This window comes from Schistocerca americana, chromosome 4, assembly GCF_021461395.2.
Source record: "Schistocerca americana isolate TAMUIC-IGC-003095 chromosome 4, iqSchAmer2.1, whole genome shotgun sequence".
Taxonomy (NCBI): Eukaryota; Metazoa; Arthropoda; class Insecta; order Orthoptera; family Acrididae; genus Schistocerca; species Schistocerca americana.
Window position 1 is genome coordinate 273,831,068 of NC_060122.1, and position 23,235 is coordinate 273,854,302.

Below are 23,235 nucleotides of genomic sequence, written 5' to 3' on the forward strand. Positions count from 1 at the left end.
GTTTATGATGGATTAAAACTGTGCTGTAGAGGAAGTTGATCCCAGCCAGTCTTCTCCATCCATTACTGCCAGCACATACTCCTCTTTTATGCTCCCTAACTCTGAATCAAGGGAAGTTGGTGGATTCCAGTGTTTCCTGTCCAATCAGTGTGTTTAGTAGCCATTGTTGAATATTGTGGCTTAATGGGTGATGGAGCAGTTTTAGTCCATTATGGGTGCTTCATACAACAATGAAATATCAGTGTGTTTAGTAGCCGTTGTCGAATATTATGGCATAATGAGTGATGGAGCAGTTTCAGTCATTCTTAGTACTTAAGGCTCAATACATTGAGTGAGACCTACTTCTTTAGACACTTGATGCACAAATGGCACAGACCGTGTAGCCTCAGTAAGGAAGCAAGGGAAAGGGGGGGGGCTGCTCCCCTGCACTGCACTGCACTGCTACATTCCCTGTCACCGTTTGATTGCTGAGTGGATTTTGCTTCCTTGCTCTGTGCGCTCCCCTCTGAAATTAGCAAAGAAATATGGATGCACTAAACAATTCTCCTTAAATCTCTTTTACTTTCATTTTCTTTAATGAAAAAGGAAATATAAGTGAGCCATTTTTGAGTAATGTTCCACTCTGGCTTAAGCTTGGGCTCACTTCCACATAAAACACTTCTCTCTCTCTCTCTCTCTTTATTTTATTTATTTATTTATTTATTTATTTATTTTTAATTTAAGGAATAGCACGTTTTATGTTTCAGATGTTTCTTCCCATGGTGTGCAAACTTCCAGAGACTTGCTGATGCAGAACCTGAAATGCACTACTGATCCCAAATCTCTGATGGAAGTTGTGAAAGTGCATCATTCAATTATGAACAATAAGCACGTCATGCAGGCTCTGAGGTCACTGTTTGAACTGTCAAAATCTGAAAGGTTTGTTTTTATTGTTTTGGTTTATCAAAAGCTACATTTTTTATATACATTTTCACATTTTCAGTACACCGTTTTATGGCATACAAAGATTGACATACACATGGAGATTTCTCATCACTGTTTGTCCTATCACCAGCTGAGATACAGAATTCTAGTTTCCCCCAGCAGCAAACTTTGGTTTGCACTAGATTTCCTACCTAATAGAATTTGAACATGCAATAACAAACATGCATAGGCAGTCTGTATTCTAAAAGGAATTGTACCATTTCCACAGAAACTGGTATGAAAAGGACTAACTGGTTGGAGGGAATGCAGATGCAGCTTTCTTTTACACACACACACACACACACACACACACACACACACATTGAAACTGATCTATTTGAAGTAAACAAATTAACAGATGGTTAGCCAGGAACATTCAAAAGTGAAACACCCAGTATCCAGTAGAAAAATGTAAAATTAAATAACAGCACTCCAAGGTTTTGGAACCAGTGGTTCCTTTTTCAGAGAGGTAAGAGATATTGGATGGGGGAGATGGGAGAGTAGTTAGAACCTAGCCTGATAGAGACCTATCTTGCTTGAAGAGAAATATAGTGAAATATGTGATATAAAACTTCAGACTAATAGGAGCTCAGCACATTAATTATCACTCTGATATCTTCAGTTCAGAAACAAAGATGTAAGGGATAAAGTGAGATGTAAAATGGTTATAGAGGAGGAGGAGGAGGAAGAAGAAGAAGAAGAAGAAGAAAAATTGTTTTAGAGAAGGAGGAGGAAGAAGAAGAAGAAGTAGAAGAAATGGCAAACACAATGGAGAGCAGAGGCATTTATAGATGAGAAGAATAAATAAATAAAAAGATAAAATTCAAATGGAGGAAGGAATGTGACTGGCAAGACCAACATTGCTTCAGTGTAGAAGGGTGTTGGGATAAGGGGATATATTCAAGAGTAAATTCTCATCTTCACAGTTCAGGGAAATGTGCTTGGTTGCAGGAACCAAATTACCCTCATTATATAACAGACAGTCAGGTGTAATGACTCATGTTGCACAGATTTTCAATAGCATAGTACTGGACAAATTATCATTGTCTGTTTAAGATAAATTCATTGCAAAAAGAATGCACTTATTAATATTTCCAGAAGGAAAAAAGTGGATCACAACTGAAAAATAACAGCTTCACAATTGATCCTCTAGTTTCACTGAGTTTATATTTAAACTCACTGATACCAGTTAAATTTTGTATGTCCCCCCCCCCCCCCCTTTTTTTTTTACTCAGTCCATAAACTTTTGGTGCCTCTTTTAAAATAACCTCCATAAATGTGTTAATAGTGTTGATTTTCATTTATGAAAATTACCTTCAAACCAGCAGTAACTATTGTTATACCAAAACAAAATTTGTTCTTGTCAGCATTATCCCAATTTATCTAAGGTGTAGATTAGTATATCTTCAAGAGAATAATCGTGAAATAGCAAGAGTACAATTGGAACATCAAATAATACATCATTTAAGGAATTATGAATGCACAGAGCTATCACAGTTCTTTGTTACATGCAGTAATGACACTAACTTCACGCCCATCTGGAGAAGCAGCTTCTTCCTCTGGCTTCTACCAGTTACAGGGCCCTCTCTCAGGAACCCTTTTCCAGGTAATCCACAGATAAGAGATGTTACACAAGCCAGGAGCCGCAGGAGCTGCAGACTGTTGATGGCCAGACTATGTGCTCTTCATCTACTCCAACACCCACAGTGGATAGGTCAGAATTTTCAGTGCCAAAAGTTGTGAAAGTGAAGAAAAAAAAAGAAGAAATCTCTGGAGAGCGTTACTCCAGTGGCCATGGAAATGCCATATTCTGCTGTGCCGTCAGATTTCACATTGTTTACTGATGTTTTTCCACCACTGCCAGTGATAAGACAGTCGATCCCGAGATGCGAAGTGTCTTCCTGGCTCCTGCATACTGATTTGAACACTCTGAACATGATGGTACAATGAAACTACCAGAACTACAACAGCTAATTTCATCTCATTTTGCAATTTATGTTGCTCTCCAAGAAACACACTTCACTTACGATCATTCCCCAACTCTTCAAGCTTACCATGCTTTATGTCTGAACCGTACTGACCCGTAGAGATTATCTGGAGAAGTCTGTACATTGCTTCACACAGATGTCAGCTGTGAGTGGATTCCCCTCCGAATGATATTGGAACCAGTAGCAATACAAACACAGCGTGTATACAATCCGGGAAAAACCCAGGAATTTTTTCATCCGGGAGAAAACCGGGAAAAACCTGGGAATTTTTCGGAATTTCGGGAATTTATCTTTGTTTTATCTTTCAGTTAAATTTTTGTAATTTTGACTGGTAAGAATTTATTCTCTAGCAAAGAATGTTACTGTATCCTGCTACTGGAGAATGATAATCCAGCAATAAAATGTAAACGAGAGGAAAAACAATTAAAACTTTAGTGCCAAAGGACATGCACCATTTACAACAACAAAACACCGTGCACACACAAGTGTCTGCAAACAGCAAAAATATGTCACAGGCCTTAGGGCAGAGACTGTGTAATACTTAGTAACAATACACTGTTTTCTATGAGCGTGATGTCACAACTATTTACATTAGGTTCATTTGACCAGTTGCCAGCGGGCTCATGTGCATCTGTAGTTGACTCGCGTATGAGCAGTACCTTCTCCTGCTTCCTGCTACCTGGAAGTGTGGCTGTTAGTTGTATAGGCAGCAAGCAGCCAAATGCTAACGAGAAAATTTTTTCTCACACGCCCTAGCTTCCAGATTCGTGCATGCGCAGAGTTCTCTTGAGTTGTAGTGGGAAGGGTGTTAGTCTCCACCTGACCCCTGTTTGCGGTAAGTGATTTCGCTGTTTCCTCTTCGTTTACAGCCAGCTCCCACATCTTTGCAGAGGCCAAAAATATATTATTAGTTTCATTTTTCTGATTTTATTTTATTTCCAAATTTTTAGCAGTCAAACATTAATCACCTTGCAGAACAATGAAATTATTTTTGTCAGTTTGCTAAAGATATTTGGCTTTGTTAATCTTTCCACTGAGGCAATCAATTAATTTGAAACGAAGTGTTTCGTTCCACAGTATTTGCTAGTTACAATTGTTCGCTGAATTTAAAGTGCACGTTTTCATCTTCTGCCATGTATGGCATTATGCCATAATAAAGAACTAATTATGAGATAGTACAGTACTAGTACTCCAAGAAAATTTACATCCCAAAAACCACACTGAAAAGCTTAATATTAGATGGGACTGGAAAAAAGCAATGTGCACTTCAAGCCGAATTATGCATTTTAGTATGGTTTACGAAATTCTGATGCTTTTGGAGTATCCTCTGATGTCCTGTTTCTTTTATGTCATAATGTAACCTCTCTAAGTGCTTTATACATAAGAACATGCAGGCTTCCTACACCACTGCAGCTGCGCACACTCAATAATGCCTGTTTTCTGGCACTCTCTGTCAACTGCTAAATCAAATCTGTTTCTAGCAGTCTCGGGGTTATATTGCGAACGGTGGTTCAAAAAGCGTTACTTTCAAAGTAAATTTCTTTTTACTCAAGATGAATTATGTTACGTGTGAGAAAGTGGGATTAATTTCTTGAATCAAGAGCATTTAAAACTGAACACTTTGAGGACCAGCCACTTACAAGAATTTCGAGCCCAGAAGACCAGACATTTATATCATTATTTTAAATTTACTGGCACATTTGTGTGCAATATTATATGTGAAAGCTTAGCTTTTCTTGTAGCTATACTATGTATATTAATGTAAACCATTAACTTTTCCTCTTTGTGTGCTCGTGCTACGTAACAGTGATCTTGCTATTGGCTGACTATAGCAAGTGTCCTATGCTCTGAATATCTGCTGTCATTGGCTGGTGAGATCACGTTGCATGAGATATGACTGGCTTACGAAAGGATGTCGCAATCTCAATTTCAACGCTCCGGAAACTAACGTGCTGTGTTTGGTGCAGTTCTAGTTTATACTTTCGTAATACAAAAATATGCAGCATATATGTAGCTGCACATCAAAGGTCTTTCCAAAACTTCTCTTCCCCATTTTTTTCCGGGAAGTTCTACGCTAGTGTATAAAATGTTAACCATTCAAAGGAGTGATAAGTTTTACAGTTCCAAAGGAAAAATCTATGGAAAACTACTGTCACTTAGCACGGAAAAGTGTATTTTCGCCGGGAAAATGTATACTTTTTAAACGAGATATCCATAAAAAATCCGGGAATTTTTTTTACTTGTCCATGTATACACCCTGAAACACAAACAACCCCAGCTATCACCATTTGTAACATTTATATACCTCCAGGCAAGCCATGTACTTACTTTGAGATGGCCACCATAATATAACCTCTCCCATGCCCCCCCCCCCCCCCCCCCACCTCTTCTCGTACTTCAGGGCTTTAATGTGCACCAACAGCTGTGCAGAAGTAATACTTTGCCTGATAGCGGCCTTCTGATTGGCAAGTTTCCTTGTAATCCATCTTCCTAATCTTGCCACCTCCTTGACAATACTCCCACCCACTTCAATGCCTCCCATGGCAATTTTTTGGCTATCAACCTTACGACCTCGTTTCTTAATAATGTGGCTTCGCTACAGTGATCGCCACATGACGATCTTTGTAACAGTGGCCACTTTCTGCTGATCCACTTTCTTACCTCCACCCAATGGACCAATTAGCACTTTGGGCTCTTTGAAGAGCCAACTCACAGTTGTATACCTCTGTTGCCATTGTCACTCCCCCTCTTCAGATTGCATCGAGGAGGTTTTGGGAGATGTCTCCAACATGGCAACCCACTCAGTTGGAACTGCTATTTTCCTTTTCATGGACACCATTTGCTGCTGTGGAGGACCAGAGACATTGCAGCAACTGTTTAGAATTGTGGATGGACCCCGTAACATCTCAAGAACACCTTTCACAAACTACTCTCCTTACTTTTAAGTGGCTTTGTACTTGAGGTCTCATATTTATTTAAATGAAGTAAGGAGGGCTCCTGGTGTATTACATTTCCTCCTTACGAACATTTGCTGCCTCATGCTAGGCGTGGGCCAAACTCCATAATCTTCTGGGCTGCTAAAATTAAGCAACTGTTCTGGATCTCTTCCTTCAGGTTGTATTTGTACCAACAATTGATTTTTGCTGAGTACCATGAAATCCACTTTGCGACAGTGCTGGCATCATCATCTTTTCCAGCTACCTTCAGAACACATAAGTGATCAATTCAAGACATCTCCCTACCCTTAACACCTCCCTCCCCCTCTCTGTGCCATGCCAAACTACAATGAGCCTTTGATTGGAACTGCTTGAGGCTCTTGACTCGTCACACGATATGGCCCCAGGCCCTGAGTCAGTTCATAATCAGATGATCCAACATCTGAATGTTCCTCAAAATCACTATCTACTCAGAGTTTTCAACCATATTAGGCTAGAAGGTGTTTTGTCCTCACAATGCCAAGATAGTATCATCATCCCAGTCCTTTAGCCAGAACATCCATTGACAGCTACTGACCAATTAGTCTCTCCAATGTCCTCTACAAACTGCGTGAAAGGATGGTAGCATTTTGATTATGCTGAGTTCTTGAATCATTGGGTTTTTCTTTCCTTCCCACCAGTGAAATTTCTGGGAGGGACGACCCACAAGCGACAATTTGGGAAGCAGCAATCCAACAGACTTTTTCTAAACATCAACATTTCATTACACTCGTTTTGACTTACATAAAACATCATTTGGCACTGTCACATTTTACTTATCTTCCATGACAGGGACTGTCAAGACTCCCTACTGATTTTTAATCATCAGTTTTTATCCCAGCGGTTGTTTCAGGTTTGAGGAGGCACATTGTTCAGCTCCTCATGGTTCCAAGAGAGTGGCTTCTCTCAGGTCTCCATTCTGTGTGTTACACTTTTTCCCATTGCCATCAGTAGGCTAATTATCTCCATCAGATTGTGTTCCAGCCCTATGCCTTATGTCAAGAACTTCTGCATTTGATATAGCTCCAAATCTGGAGCCTTGGCTGAATGCCAGTTATTGGTACCATCCGAAGGTACCCTCCTCTTCGACTTTTTCCCATGGCTTCAAAAATGAGTCATGCAATTATGTTGTCGTATCCCAGTCCATCCTGTCCCAGAACACTACTTGTATACATAACCAGTACTTGGATGTTGTTACAAAGTCCTGGTTTTTTGGGGCTCCCCTTTGATAAAAACTCATGCACACTTATGCAGTCACCACATGACAATTTACCAGTCCAACTTCTCAAATTATTTTCGTACACAAGGTGCAGTGACCCCCTGACCCTTGCTCTCAGGTGAGATTATCAGTTGGAATGTACCTTGAAGCCCTCTTCTGTGACCTCCTTCTTAGAATTACTCCCCATGTTTTTTCCACACCTAAGCAGATCAAGAATAGAGACCAATCTATTTCAAGGACCCAAAGTTCCAGGCACCCCCACGATCGGTGCTACCATCATTTTCACCAATGGTTATAAAACCATGGATAGGACAGGAATAACATTTGTTGTTGGGAACGTGCAGTGTTTTTACAATAGAGCCGATAGCCATCGACAGAATTGTACATTTTATGTATCAGACCTCCCTCAGCCATGTTTTAATTTGTAGTGACTAAGTGAGCAGTTTCCAGGCTGTTGATTGATGGTACTCTTGTCATTCTGAGATATCTGCTATTCATGACTTTCTCTCTGATCTTAGTCATATAGCTTGCTAAGTTGTCATTCATTGGGTTCCAAGTCATGGGGGTATCTCAGGGAATGAGCTGGCTGACTGTTTGGTGATGCTAGATGCAGATTTGCAGGTGCAGATCTCTCCTCACATGGAGATGGAACATCTGGTGGGATACAGTGCCTCCTGTTGTATGCTGGTCTGGGTCTGGGTCTGGGTCTGGGGGACCCTCAACCCTACCTCCTTTGCCAGAAACTTAGTCGTCTGTCTTTTACTGTATTTTAATTGCTTTTAGATGGAACTAGTGCCCCCCCTCTCCTTTTTCCAGTTTAGGGGTAACACTTCAATAAATTATGGGTGTCTTCTCTCATTAATGATTTGAATATAACTGAAATATGACAGGGGTGGGACAACTGTGGGAGGGGTGGCCCCATCACACGGGGACACTCGCCTGATTATTTCTCTCATCTTATTATATTATTGCTGGTCCAGCTGATAGCTATTACATTTTTAGCCTTCTTGCTTTTATTCTTACAAATCTTCTGTGTAGAAGGGATTCTTTACTTTATGACTGTCTTTGCCTTGAATTGGGTTGGTGGTGAGTTGGATGTAGGTGTGATTGATCTCACCACAGATAAGACCTAAGAGTCCCCTCATCTGCTCTGCCCTATGTACTGATCTCACCCATATATTTTACACATCCTTACATTATTTCTCAGCTCTGGCATGGATATGACATTTAATATCCCAGTCTTATCACTCCTACATATTTTCAGAATCCGATCAAATTTCTAACTCCATATCCCTCTTGACCAAAGAGCTGAGGACCATACTGTTTGTGACTACGTAGGCTTTCCCGGCGTAATAAGTCTTGGAAGTCTCTTCGGGTTTGCTGCCGGATCCTAAAATCAACTTGACTCGATATTTCGGCGATCCAACTGTTCGCCACCTTCAGGAAATCCTGCTTCTGCTGATGAGTCCCGCTGAGAACTGTTCTCAGTGGGACTCATCAGCAGAAGCAGCATTTCCTGAAGATGGCGAACAATTGGATCGCCGAAATATCGAGTCAAGTTGATTTTAGGATCCAGTAACAAACCCGAAGAGACTTTCAAGACCATACTGTTTAATCCCTTAACCCCCAATCAACAATTACTGTTGAAGCTTCTTATACATTCCTGATACTTGGTGTGTGCTTTATCTTTTTGTCTCAGCTGAGACAGTTTTGTCACACAAACGAGAAATATTTTGCAAACTCTATTTACAAATAGATTCTAAGAAGCTTACTACATTTCTTATCAGACCTATGATTTTCTGTGATTTTGGTCATATCTTCTTCTCATTTTTCTTTTTCCTTCCTCCTGTTATTTGTTTTAATAGTGGACAACAATAATTATTATTTAACATGTGCACATATAAGACGACACTCATACTTCACATAGAAAATTTGTTTATTGCAATATGTGTTCCATAAATCCATTTTTGTGTTGTAACGAATGGATGTGGAATGAGGCAAAACATTTATTTCATTATTACATTTGTTTCCATCAGGACAATAAACAAAGATTATGAATACAAATTGAAAATAATAATAAAGTAACACAGTCAGTGAGTTCTAATTACACTCTCAAACAGAGATTAAGATACAATTTTCAGATCTTATCTGAAAAGTTTTTTACAGAGTAAAAGTGACCATCGTCTTGACTTACAGATCACCGATTAATCTAATTAAAGCAGAAGATATATTGAATCAGAAATACACAACAATACATGGGAAATAATCTTATCTCTCTCTGCTATAGGATTCTTCTAGAGAAAGAAACTTTTTTCAAGCAAGAACTCCTTTAATTTACTTTTAAATATTACATTACTACCTCTTAGATGTTTAATATTACTTGGGAGTGGATTGAAGATTTTTGTGCCTGTGTATTTTGCACCTTTTTGCACTGGAGACAAATTTTTCAGGTCACAGTGTATATCACATTTCCTTCTTTTGTTATGAAGATGGTATGTGCCATTTGTTTCATATTGAGGAGGATTGTGAAGCATGAATGTCATGATTGAAACAGGTATTGTGAAGTAATGGCTAGTATTATTATTTGCTTAAAAAGGTTGTGACATGAGATTCTTGGAGGTACTCCACATAAAATTCGGACAACCTTTTTCTGACTCGTCAAAACTTTTTCAACAGTGGTGAATTGCCCCAGAAGATTATTCCATAACACATAAGTGAATGAAAATAGCCAAAGTAAGCAGATTTTAGGACATTGATGTTTCCAGTTTTGGCAATTATGTAGATGGCAAATGTTGCTGAACTAAGCCTTTTCAGGGTTATCTGTATGTATGCCCAAGAATTTCAAACAATCTACTCTCTCCATCTGCTGGCTCCCATGTGCAGTGTTTATCTCGTGTGGGCTTTTGTGACCAGAACGGAAATGAATGTAATTGATTTTGCTGGAGTTTTTGATAGAGAATTTACTGTGAACTAATTCAGAACATCCTCAGGTAATTGGTTGGCATTTAATTCCACATAGAGGATGTCTTACTGCCTCACAATACTTGTCCCTTGTGGAACCCCATACTTTACTGTTTCCCAGTTGGACTCTACCCATCCTACCAGTGTATTGTTACCATCCAACACTATTTTCAGTTGTCTGCCCTGTAGATAGGATTTGAGCTAGTTGCCCATTTGTCCTCGGATTCCATAGTGGTGTGCTTTTGTAAAAGTGTTCTACGATTGACACAGTCAAAGGTCTTAGACAAATTGCAAAATATATCCAAAGGCAATATCTTCTTGTCAAGGCATTCCAGAACATTACCGATAAATGAAAATATAGCTTTCGACTGCGGAGATACCTTCTCTAAATCCAAACTGGTTTTTAATAATTATTGCAAAGATTTTTAGATGACTGACTATCCTGGCATATATTAATTTTTTGAGGACTGTAGAAAATATAGTCAAAAGAGAGAGAGGATAATGATTTGCAACATCTGAGGCATCAGTGTTTTTGTATTGGGGGTTTACAATAGCATATTTCATCCTGTCAGGGAAGATACCTTGTAGATGTTGTCAACACCAGTTGGATTTTTGCTTTTTAAAGAAATAGTGGTTTTTCTTACTTCCTGTACTGTTATAAGAGCTATACCTATCTGCTCTAGAAAATGACCTTTCAGTATTTTTAAGGCCTCTTCAAAGGAGTCATTGTGTCCTGTTTTCTCAAGGACACTTAAAAAGTTCTCATTATACATTTTTGTCACAATCTCTTGATTTTGTACTTGCTACCTTCATTACTGAGAACAATATTTTTGGACCTACTGGCGAAATTTGCACCATTGTCGCTTCTTATCACTTCCCATACTGTTTTGAGTGTGTTACAAAAGAACTTTTTTAAGAGGAAATTGTGTCAAGTTTAAATTTTCTTTGTGTTGTTCACTTGCTGTAGTGTCTGCTCTTGTCACACAACTGAATATTAGTGTCCCAGCGGAGATTGTTCTTGAAAAAACTTGTTCTTCAGCTGAAGTCCCGATAATAAAATTTTGCGTGGCATAAACATGAAAAATTCTATTCACTTTTTCTTGATAGGGCAAAATTCATTCAAAAAGACAGCTACAAGTTTCGTCAGTGTCTATTGTCACAATAAAAGTGTAATTAAATGTTTCTAACCCTTATTTAACTAACACATTTTGTACTGTTTACTAGTTAGATAGGCATGATCTAGGCCTAAATTTTCCAAGCTATAAACGTTTAAAAACCTGACCAAACACGCCTTATAACGTAAATTCTTTGTCTCAGTACAAAAACAACCACCACCAAACATAAGACCTTTGTGTCGTTTTTTGCTTACACACAGCCAATCTCGTGTCCTTGACAAATTTAAAACATTCTTTAAACTTAACTAGTCTTTCGAAACTGACCATGAGTGAGAAATGTAGGAGCTGTTATAGGATATTGAGTAGAGTGATTTGTTGCCAATCTTCTAGGAAATACTTTCACTGGGGGGGGGCGGCATGCAGTGGGGGAACGTTGGGAGAACAGAAAAGGCTCTCTCCTGGAACTGCAGAATATGCAGTAGGAACATTTTGATTAGGGAACAGGAAAGAAAAATCTGTGCATGTCAGGCACAGTTGGAGGAAGCAAGGAAGGAACTGATAAGGATCATGGGAGGTAGGGGGGAGGAGGGTGATTGGGAACTGGCAGCTGGTAGGAGGATAGGAAGAAAGAGAACGTGATCTGAATCTACCACTGCCAGAGTTAAGTGGAGGAGAGCCTCAGGTAGAACGAGGAGCATGGAATGTGCAGCACACTTCAACCAAGGCCAAGAAGCCTAGGAATGTACAAAGTGTTGGGAAGAAGAAAGTGCTGCTGTTAGGTAGTAGCCATGGATGAGGTGTAGGCCCTCAGTTACAGGAAAGTTTAGGGGCAGCGTACCAGGCCACTAGTATCTTCAAGCCAAATGCAGGGCTGAGTCATGCGATAGAGGATCTAGGGTCTTTATGTAAGGACTTTACAAAAGAGGACCATGTAGTGATAGCGAGTGAGGCAGGAAACAGTTTGGACAGGGATGGGGCATATGACATAGGTGGTGACCTGTACAAGATAGCTTCCCTGACTCATTGCACCAACATACACTTTGTTGAACTGTTCCAGCATCATGATTGACCACACCTTGATGGAGCTGCGAGGCGAATCAATGTGGTGTTAGGGATGGCTCTGAGGACAACCAACTTTGCTCATGTTTCTCTGGTGCCCGTCGGGACTATCAACCGATGAGGTTTCACTAGGCGTGGCCTACACCTATACAGGACTGGGAAGGGAAGATTGGTACAGCTGATTCATAAAAATATAGGGGGTGGATCTCAGGCCACACATGGTCAAATACCTGTTGTCATAGGTAGGAAAAGTAGGTCTTTTTTAGGATAAATCCAGCCAACAGGTTCCCCTGCCTAAAGAGTATCTCCAGCAGTTTAAAAAATACTGAAACAATCACTCACAAGATAGATTTTAACACTTCAAATATCACAGATACCAGATGTCACAAAGAAATAAAAAAACATTGGAAAGAGAAACATGGGGCATTTCTCAGACTTAACTATCCTCCATCAAAACATGCAATCAATAAAAAATAAAATACAACTATTAGAAGTTGAGCTCCAATATTTGAACTGCTCAGTAGTTTGTATTACTGAGCATTGGTGTAGAGACACAGAAATCTAACATGTAGTATTATCATTGTATGAAAGCGCAAACTTTTACTGCAGAACTACTCCACTGCAAAGGGTAGAGGATCATGCATTTATATCAGAAAAGGAACACAGTTCAAATCAAGACATGACCTCAGTACAGTAAGTGAAGACAAACACTTTGAAATATCAGCTGTTAAATTAACAGGGCTTGATATCACCAAGAAATTAATCATTTTGTGTGTGTATTGATCTCCCAGTGGTAGTGTGGACACTTTTTTCAATAAATTAACAGAAGTTCTAGATAAAGACTCCAGTACAGAGGTCAACATAATTCTGTGTGGGGACATTAACATCAACACTAATATCACCTTCATAAACATCCTTCAAAGTTTTGGCATGTCCCTATTGATCAATAGTGCAGCAAGGTTTACTACAATGACTGCATCAGTAATTGACCATGTGGCCACAAATATGGACAGGGAAAAATGTGATGTAGCTGTAAAAGATCTCGGACTATCAGACCATCTCTGTCAAATAACAACAGTAAAATCAGACATTGAATCATTCCCTAAACTACAAGCCTAAAAACGACATCGATCAGAAATCAAAATAAAAGATTTTTCAAAAAAACTAGAAAAACAAAGCTGGGATGAAGGTATAAGGAAACCAATGCGAATATGAAATTTTCTAATTTCTCCCTGTTGTTTAAACTGAACTTGGAAAAGGCATTTCCAAAATTATGCATGTCTGTTTCAACATCTCACAAACACAGATGGATAACAGCAGGTATTAAGAAGTCCTCCCAAACACTAAAACAACTCAGTTCCATGAAAAAGATTCACAATGCTCCAGAATTCTTAAATTTCTATCATAGATACAAAAAGATCTACAGGAAGGTGCTGACTGCTGCAAAAAAGTCATTTAATGACAAAATAATATATAATACAGAGAATAGAAGCAAAACAGTCTGGGATGTTATAAAAAAGGAAACCGGGAGAGGCAAACAAACACAGAATAACATACTGCTAAGGGAGAGGGATAAGGTAATAAATGATCCACAGCACTTAGCAGACTATGTAAATGAGCATTTTTCAAGTATTGCAGAGAAGTTACAGCAAAAATTCCCCAAAACAAATATAACACCTGTAAATAATGTTGCACTAAATACAATGATGTTACTTCCAACCACAGAGAATGAAGTCAATAAAACTGTTCAAAAACTAAAAAATTAAAAGTCAGTAGGCTTAGATGAAGTACCACTGTGTGTACTGAAACAATGCATAGGGATTATACAAGGCCCCTTAACAAATAGAATAAATAAATCCTTCACATCAGGGGCTTTTCCAGAGCAGCTGAAACAGGCAAGAGTTATACCTTTGCTTAAGAAAGGTAGTGCAGAAGACATAGAAAATTACCGGCCCATTTCCCTGCTGTCAGCATTCTCAAAAATAATAGAAGCAATTATGAAAGACTGTTTAATGAATTATGTGAATAAATACAATCTTTTAAGCGAATCACAGTTTGGTTTTCGAAGTGGCAAAAATATGGAGTCAGCCATAGTAGAATTCACAAAAGTTGTACTTGATGCTCTTGATAAAGATAAGTGTGTCAGAGACATATTTTTGGATCTTTCTATGGCATTTTATACAACCGACCACAAGATTCTATTATATAAATTAGAAGTGTTAGGAATAAGAGGGGTAGCCAATGACTGGTTTCGATCATACCTAGCAGATGGGGTAGAAAGAGTAGAGAGAACGCATACTTCAAGTAGATCTAAACACTTAATAAAACACTTATCAGAACCAAAATAAATTAATATAGGGGTTCCGAAAGGTAGCGTGTTAGGACCAATACTATTCCTGATATACATCAATGACTTTCCCAGTGGTGTTACTCATGGTGAAAAAATTCTCTTTGCTGCTGACAGCAATATTATAGTCACTGAGGAAACAAGATAACTTCTTGCTGAGAAAGCAAATGAAACTCTGAAGGAAGTTTATGATTGGTCAGTAAGCAATAAAGTGACATTGAATATAAAGAAAACTAATGCCATGAATTTCAGTTTGAAGAGGAAAAATGACAATGTTAAATTAAATGTAGATGGCACCTCTATAGATTGTGTAACAAGTGCAGAATTTCTAGGAATGAATATTGATTCTCAGTTGAAGTGGTGTGAACACACAAAGGTACTTGCAAACAGAATGTCATCAGCATGTTATGCCCCTAGAATCCTATCATCAGTGTGTAATATGCAGTGTATTTTAGTTACATATTATTCATATGTACGCTCAATTCTTAGCTATGGCATTCTTTTTTGGGGATCAAATGCACAAAATATGAACACAGTTTTCAAACTCCAGAAAAGAGCCATAAGAATAATAGCCAAAAATATTAGTCCAGTGAATACATTTACCAGTCAGTTGTACACATCAAAAATAACGTTGGTAATTTCTCCACAAACAGCTCTGTCCATGACCATGCAACAAGAGATAGACCCAACTTACGTTTACCAATAAAAAAATAAACATAAAACTCGAAACAGCATTTTCTACCAATGAATAAAACTGTACAATAAATTACCAAAAGAGATTAAAGAAATTGCAAAAATACACTTATTTAAAAAGGCAGCTAAAAAGTACCTGTTATGCAATATGTTTTATACATTGAAGGATTACTTAGATAAAACAGAGTAGGGGCTTGATAAAAAAATGTTATAGAAATAAATAATAATAATAATGATTATAAAACATCCAACATTCCACATAACACCTTCACTTTGTTTTTTTCCTTCTTTTTTCCTTTCTAGAAACACTCTCCTCTCAAGCTGTGCATAGCACAGTACTAACACCTCTTCCTCTTTCTGAGCTCAACATCTCACTCATTTTGGAGGGTTGCTGACTCAGTTTTTCAGTATAGCAAATGGGAAGTTGCAGTACAGAAAATGGTCCAGAGATCACCAGTGTGTGTGTGTGTGTGTGTGTGTGTGTGTGTGTGTGTGCGTGTGTGTGTGTGTGTAGTGGTTGAAGTGAGTGAAGTATTATGAAACGATGTGTGTATAGTGTGTGCATTGACTGATAGTGAGATATGGGTGAACAGTGTGGCATTACATTATTTAATAAGTTATTTGTAAAAAATAGTATTGTATACCGGGAGTAGAATCTAATGATTGTCTCTAACTAGAAGTCTGTAAATATACGTGTATACGAATTAGCTTATTTTAAATTGGTCTAAACTTCTAAGTAGTTTGACATGTTCTATACCCTTGTAAAAAGATATCTACGGATGAATAAAGCTGCTGCTGCTGCTACTACTACTACTACTACTACTACTACTACTACTAAATATCAGTGCCACTTCATTACTGAAAAGATTATACTTGGAATTGGCATTTTCTAAATTGTCACAGGTCTCCAGTCTTTGGCTTGGATATGTGATGTAAAAGTCTGGATATTTTCTACATTAATTGTCCTAGCTATTTTCTAATTGGTGCCACTGTCATTCTCACAGATACTTGCACTATTGATAGTGAGTCTTCGGCTATTGTGGTCAGAGAGACCATTCAAGACTTGCCTGGTTGTTGTCTCATCTATTTTAGTCTGGTCTATATATATATTATCGATCATTGTGCTTGTACATGAAGTTATTCTAGTAGGGAAGCTAACTGCAGAAGCAAGATTATATGTAGTCATCAGATTTTCTAGGTTTAGTCTGTCTCTGCAATTTGTTAGAAAGTTTAAATTTCCCCAAGCACTATCGCATCTCTCTTGTGTTTGAATAAGTATATTACGAGAGCATCTAAATTGTTCAAAAAGAGATTAAATTTCCCTGAAGGTGTTCTGTACACTGTAACTACCGATATATGAGAGTTATTCAAAGACAATTCTATGGCACATGCTTCAAAATGTTCTAAACAATAATTCTCCACATCAATTGTTCTTCATGTGACACTGTTTTTATCATAAATGGCAGTACCACCTCTTTCTTTACACTTTCTACAAAATGATGTAGCTAAGTAATAATTATTTGTCACAAGTTTTTCTGTACCAGAATCAGTATGGTGCTCACTAAAGCACAGAACATCGGCATAATCTATACCTCGTGGCTCATGGATATTGATTAAGTAGTAGTTTCAGTTGAAGGTCTGGACATGGTATTTTTGACTACCGATTTCTCCAGTTTGGTCTGTTTCCACACACTGATTGATTGAGAAGAAGCACTTTTACCTTGTTTATTCACCTGGCAGTTGTCCTCTGTAGCGTGCCTATACCGAGTCCTACAATTATCTTGTGTAGTGGTACACTCTTCATTCAAGCAGTGTGTCCTGGGTTCACATTGTTCCTTGCATTTGCAATAATGTCATAGCTTATAGTGGCGAAATGGTTTTTCCCATACCAGTTGAGGTGAAGGCCATGAGTGGTGTAAAGTTCTCAACCAAATTTGTGAGCTTCAATCCTATGAATATTCACAGAACTGCTGCAGATTTCTGCATAATGTATATTTGGAGCTATTACTGCCTTGTTTACACACAAGGATTGTATTAAGTCATGCCTGTGTCGAATGTCAAACACAATTACATTAGAATGCTTCAGGAGGTTTAGAGCTGTTCTTAACTCATTAGTGGCATGCAAACCTTCTTTGTGTGCAACATCATTTGATTCACCATAGATCACAATGTAGTCTTACTTGGTTATCTTTTGAGAAGTATCTGTTACTGTTGATAGTACTTGGTCAATGCGAGCACCTGCTTTGATATAACCTATGGCACTTACCTCCTTGTTCGAATTTTTTATTTCATGGGAAACACCTCTAAGATGACTATCATCCAGTAAAAACACTTTTCTTCCAGTGGCATTTGTTGTGTTAGTTAAATTTTCCAGCTTCTCTAGCATTAGAAAAATATTGTTTTTATTTTCAAGTGCCAATTTTGGCTGGAGGGGAAGCACAGGTTGTTTAATTTTTGCAACCTTTTTCTCTTGGCTTATGATTTGATGGTTTTTCTGATAAATTACTTTGATGCAGCACATGAGAATTTGTACGCTATGATCTGTGCAGCCAGCAGCATGCATTGGAGTAATGGCATTATTAACATTATCTTCGGCCGTTGTGTAAACTACTTCTTTATTACACCCGCTTTTGGCCTGATTTCCAGTCTTTAGTTTATTATGTTCACTTTCAGTATTTCTCAGCCTGTCAGTTAACACTCTGTTCTCTTCAATTGATCTGCACACTATTTCTTGCTGTTAGTTAATAGTTTCAGCGACTTTGGATTTGTCAGGGTGCACATCACACATTACACACTTTGTACTGGATGGTTTCTCACCATAGTTTACGTAGCACAAGACTTGGAACTTTGCAGAGCACTACTGCTGTATTTCTTTTTACCTTTGATGCCTGATACGTATGAGAATTCACAAAAACTGGATGTTCAATTTCATTTAACTCTTTACTCATCCCCATCTTGAAAACTTGTTACCATTGTGCCAAACAAATAAAACTTTTTCCTATTTTGCAGCTGTACCTATCCTTAAGGGCATCCCAAGCGAATAATATCATATGATTTTTTAAATTTTCATCAAGACATGCCCAATAGTTGTGCGTTCCACGTATATTGTTCTTAATATTATATTTTTTACCACATATTGAAACTTAATTTTTTGAATCAGTCTTATAATTATGTGGTTTGGGTATATTCTTCTTCTTCTTCTTCTTCTTCTTCTTCTTCCCGTCCTTTATAAACATCTGGGATTAAAGCACCTTGTGCTTGGATGAGAGCTGTGCTTAATTCCAAGGAAAAACTCCATTACTGCCAGTATAGTAAATCCTTGAGACAGTTTTTGAGAAAGTGTAAAACAAGCAATATATTCAAGAAATAAAACACTCAAAGAACAAAGCAAAAACAATTTGAACATTATTTACAAGAAATAAACAAAAATAGTGATCCAAATTCAATTTAGCTCCTAGAAAATAGCTCCAGCAAAAATGGTGATGCATTGAAATCATTGACCTCCAAATCCAGTTATTACTTTTTCACAGTGGGTGCAAACATCGCACCTACTAATAAAGAATTAGACGTGGGTGCATTACACTTACTTCTCCAGTCACTTCATTCACTGCCATTAGACATTATTTTTAAAAATGAAATTCCTAAGGAGATTACAGAATTTGTCAGATCACAAAAAATAGTAAATCTTTTGGTTATAGTGTACCCAGCAGAATATTAACATCTGTTGCAGACTTGGTAGGACTACCTTCCAGCTGTCTTTGCAATCAGTGAATCACTGCACATTTCCTAACACTAAAGTATGATGTTGTAGCAGCTATTTATACCACTGGAGGTAGGCAAACCACCTCTAATTACTGATCTATTTCACTCTTTCCAGTCTTTTCAGAAATGTTTGAGAAAATGGCCTATGACAGAACACTATCACATTTGACCAAGAAGAACTTGTTAACTGCATCTTAGTTTCAAATTCAGATAGGACTCTTCACAGAGAAAGCAATACAAGGTGTTACAAATAAAGTCCTGGCAGTAATAAACAAGAAGAACTATTGTGTTGGTATTGTCAAGGTCTTTGTGTGCTTACAAAATTGTACTTTTCAAAGTAAAATGTGGTGCTAATGGCATCCCTCTTGCATTAATGGAATCTCATCCTTGTAAGGGGAAGCAGAGGGGTGTCACTGACAGTCTGTGTTACAGATGTGAAACTGCACTCAGAATGGTGGGGTGAGAGAGAGGGGGCAGGTTGTCTTAACAGACACAGCTCAGATGACAGCTGAACATGTCTGCTACAAACAGTTTCAATCTTAATATCGCCGAGACTTGTGTTATATGGTTCCAAATGAGCAAAGTGACCTGCTAGCACCAGAAGTAGATAGGAATAGTCATACACTGTGTGTAAAGTCACATGGGCTCAAGCTATACTCGAGAAATTCTGCTCAGCTGTTTTGCCTCTGGAAGTCTCTCTCATTGTGTTTCCCTAAAGGTAAGAGTGTCCAGTTATATTGTATAATTTCACTCCTTGTTATCTAATGGGATTATCTGGGGCATTTCACCTAAAATAAATACTGTTTATTCAGCAGAAGTGTGAGTAAGAATATTGTACTAAGTGTATAACCACACATTTCATAGAGGTTTTTATGCGGTCACATTCACTTCGCAGTACATTTATTCCAGAATGACTTTTTTTTTTCCTCCAATAATAAAAATCAGTTTCGGTTGAACTGAGAGCTACACAATTACAATACAAGACACGAGAATATTTTTTGTGTTACTTTGGCTCCTTGTCTATGGTTCAGATTGGATCTAATTGCACAAGGGTATTCACATGCTCCCATCCACCATTGAGCAAGGAATTGGGAATCCCATGTGATCCAAAAGAAAATTAAAAACGTAACTCATTGCACACTCTTCTGCAAAGTATCTGAGTGTTTAGATTCGAGAATTACAGAGTTGTGTTAGCTTCAGGACAAATAGCTGTTTTCACTGTAAAGCATGACAAGCAATAATACATCATAAACAGGACTCAGTGTTTCTGAATATAGGTAACAATTTTCTTTTTTAAAGCCCAATGTAATAAAGTAAATATTAAGCTAAAACAGCAGCTATTCAGTAAAACAGCTCTTTCTTCTGAATTTCTTTATTTTATATTTAGCTGAAATAGCGTGAATAGCATTAAGCAATACACAGTGTAAAACTAAGTTTTTGTGATTTGTCTTATTAATGAATATCTTTACTCATCCCATGTCCCTGCAGGTTTTCCTTCAGATGGGATCTACAGAATATAATGAATGAATGAATGAAAAGTCTACCTTGCAACTTTGTTACACTCCCATGTCACTATTTTATCCCATATCTCCAGACCTGTCATATTAGTGGCTACGAAGTGGTCATTGCTTTTCTCTCTGCTCTGTATTCCTGTATTAGGTGACTACACTCAATTAAATTTCCCTAATCCTTTTCTGTTCTCCACAAGTTAAGAAGTGCCAGTGTATGCTCTGCACTGACTGTAGTTATTACAGTAATATGTATTTGTTTGGTCAAAAGCAGTTTACTTTTTTATTGTGCTTCATTTTATAAGAAATTGTTTTGCTTTTTTTTTTGCAGTTCACATCAAGCTAAGCAGTTTGTCATACAGAGTGCTGAGTTTCACAAGCTGTGCCACACACTGAAGTTACAGTCAAGATCACTTGAAATAAATGAGACTATTGAAGCACTGAAAATTGTTTCATTTTTAGGTCTTCCAAGTTCGAGTCCTTTGATTCAAGTCCTTTTACAGCTAGTCAGGTACAATGTCAATGAATTGAGTTTACAACATATTGTATTCCTTGAGTTCATCTTAAAGAAATTTGATAGTTGCCCCTTAGTAGATGCACTGAATATTGCTCTACCAATTGTTTTTGAAATACAGCTTCCCATCAAATTAGATAGAGAAAATCCATCACATATGGCAGAAATGCTGCAGTATGCTGTGAGGAACAGTTTGTCTGACTCAATAGTTTCATTGCTGATTGACCGCCTTACAGGAACATGTCACAAAATGGACAAAAAAACAGCAGAGAATATTACATGGGTTTTGCTTGATGTGGATCGACCTGTACTTTCTATTCCATTTCTTTTACGTCAGACATTGAACATTGTTTCAGAAAATATTAACAGTCTTTCATTTGATGAAGTGCATGCACTTGTGAGTAAAGTTGTGAAGAAGTATCGGAAGACAAGTGGTAATTTTTATCATGAAGAATTTTTGGACAGTTGTGCGTCATATGTGATTGAAAAGCGGTGTACCTTGGAGAAAACTTGCTGGATCCTCAAGAAATTAACAAGGCTAGTAAGTTTAAATATAATATGCTCTTTTATATTTCATTCTTTATTTTTGCTGTGATATGTGTAAGAAAATAGCTTTTGCACTGTACAAGTGTGAATCAGTTATTCAGATAGTGTGTCAATTAATAACCAAATACAGATAAGAAGGAAAATCTAATTACTAAACAGCAGAATATCAAATGATCTTAAGGATTCAAACGCTCTCAGAACCAGTGGTCCCTTAGTTAGGAAAAAACGGATTTTTTTGTGGGGATGCAGAAATTTTTAAGGGATTAAACTGGTTAAACCGTAAGTTCAGTCAACCGAATGAGGGGGTTAAGTTGGAGAAAAAAGATGGGAAAGTATAGAGATTAACACTAGCAGCAGATGATATCCAAAAAGGTCTTACAATTAGACAATGAAAGAAGAAAAGAATTCTAAATGGTAAAAGAGAGAACATGAAGCACAAAAGTACAAATAAGCTATGGCTGAAAGACAGTAACCAGTGTCATCCTTTTACAAAATATGAACGATCTCCATTATGTGCTACATTTCTGCCACCTTCCAGGCAGCAGCTCCTTATTAGTTCTTTCCATTTTCTATCCTCAGTTTTTCTACTCATCAGTGAGATGTTCTCAACTTTTGTTTCCTATTACCACAACCATTACATCATCCAGCTCTTCTGATGTCATTATATTGTCCTGTACTCAGGTGCTACTTTTCTTTATAGTCTGTGTTATTGTCTTTACATTACCAGATCTTTTCCTATTGTTCCTCATGTTCCATTCCATGTCATCTGCATTTTATTGGTTTCCTTGTTCAGTTGTTTCCAGCTTCAGTTCTGCTTGCATTTGCAAAGTGGCACCCCTGTCCTTGCAAAAACCTACACCATTTTCCATATAATTTGTAACTTGAATTTTTCTTATTTATTCGTTAAGATATTGGTCTGCTTCTCCTTCTTTCCCCTTACTCATAATACATCCTGTCTTACAGTGATATCAATCAGTTGTGCCTGTACTGCTTGGATCTCACTGGCTTCTCCCCCATTTATTGACTTAATCCTCAGTACAGGGTTATTACAAATGATTGAAGCGATTTCACAGCTCTACAATAACTTTATTATTTGAGATATTTTCACAATGCTTTGCACACACATACAAAAACTCAAAAAGTTTTTTTAGGCATTCACAAATGTTCGATATGTGCCCCTTTAGTGATTCGGCAGACATCAAGCCGTTAATCAAGTTCCTCCCACACTCGGCGCAGCATGTCCCCATCATCGTTGATGCGAGCTCGTAGTTCTGGCACGTTTCTTGGTAGAGGAGGTTTAAACACTGAATCTTTCACATAACCCCACAGAAAGAAATCGCATGGGGTTAAGTCGGGAGAGCATGGAGGCCATGACATGAATTGCTGATCATGATCTCCACCATGACCATCAGTTTTCCAATCTCCTGTTTGAGAAATGCCGAACATTGTAAACGGTAAGGCTTCTGCTTTAGCCTTTTCCGTAAGATTTTCCAAACCGTCGGCTGTGGTACGTTTAGCTCCCTGCTTGCTTTATTCATCGACTTCCGCGGGCTACGCGTGAAACTTGCCCGCACGCGTTCAACCG

General features: G+C 37.9%; 1 protein-coding gene across 3 annotated transcripts in view; it reads left to right on the forward strand.

Annotated features, from left to right (window-relative positions):
• LOC124612893 overlaps positions 1–23,235 on the forward strand; it is a 94,647-nt gene that overhangs the window by 27,659 nt on the left and 43,753 nt on the right. For 2 of the 3 annotated variants that reach the window (XM_047141353.1, XM_047141355.1), the window contains 2 exons: positions 747–918; positions 20,922–21,645. In XM_047141353.1, the coding sequence (XP_046997309.1) occupies positions 747–918; positions 20,922–21,645 (896 nt within the window). Of the gene's footprint in view, positions 1–729; positions 919–20,921; positions 21,646–23,235 lie in introns of all 3 variants that reach the window. The other variant, XM_047141354.1, reaches the window with a different exon arrangement.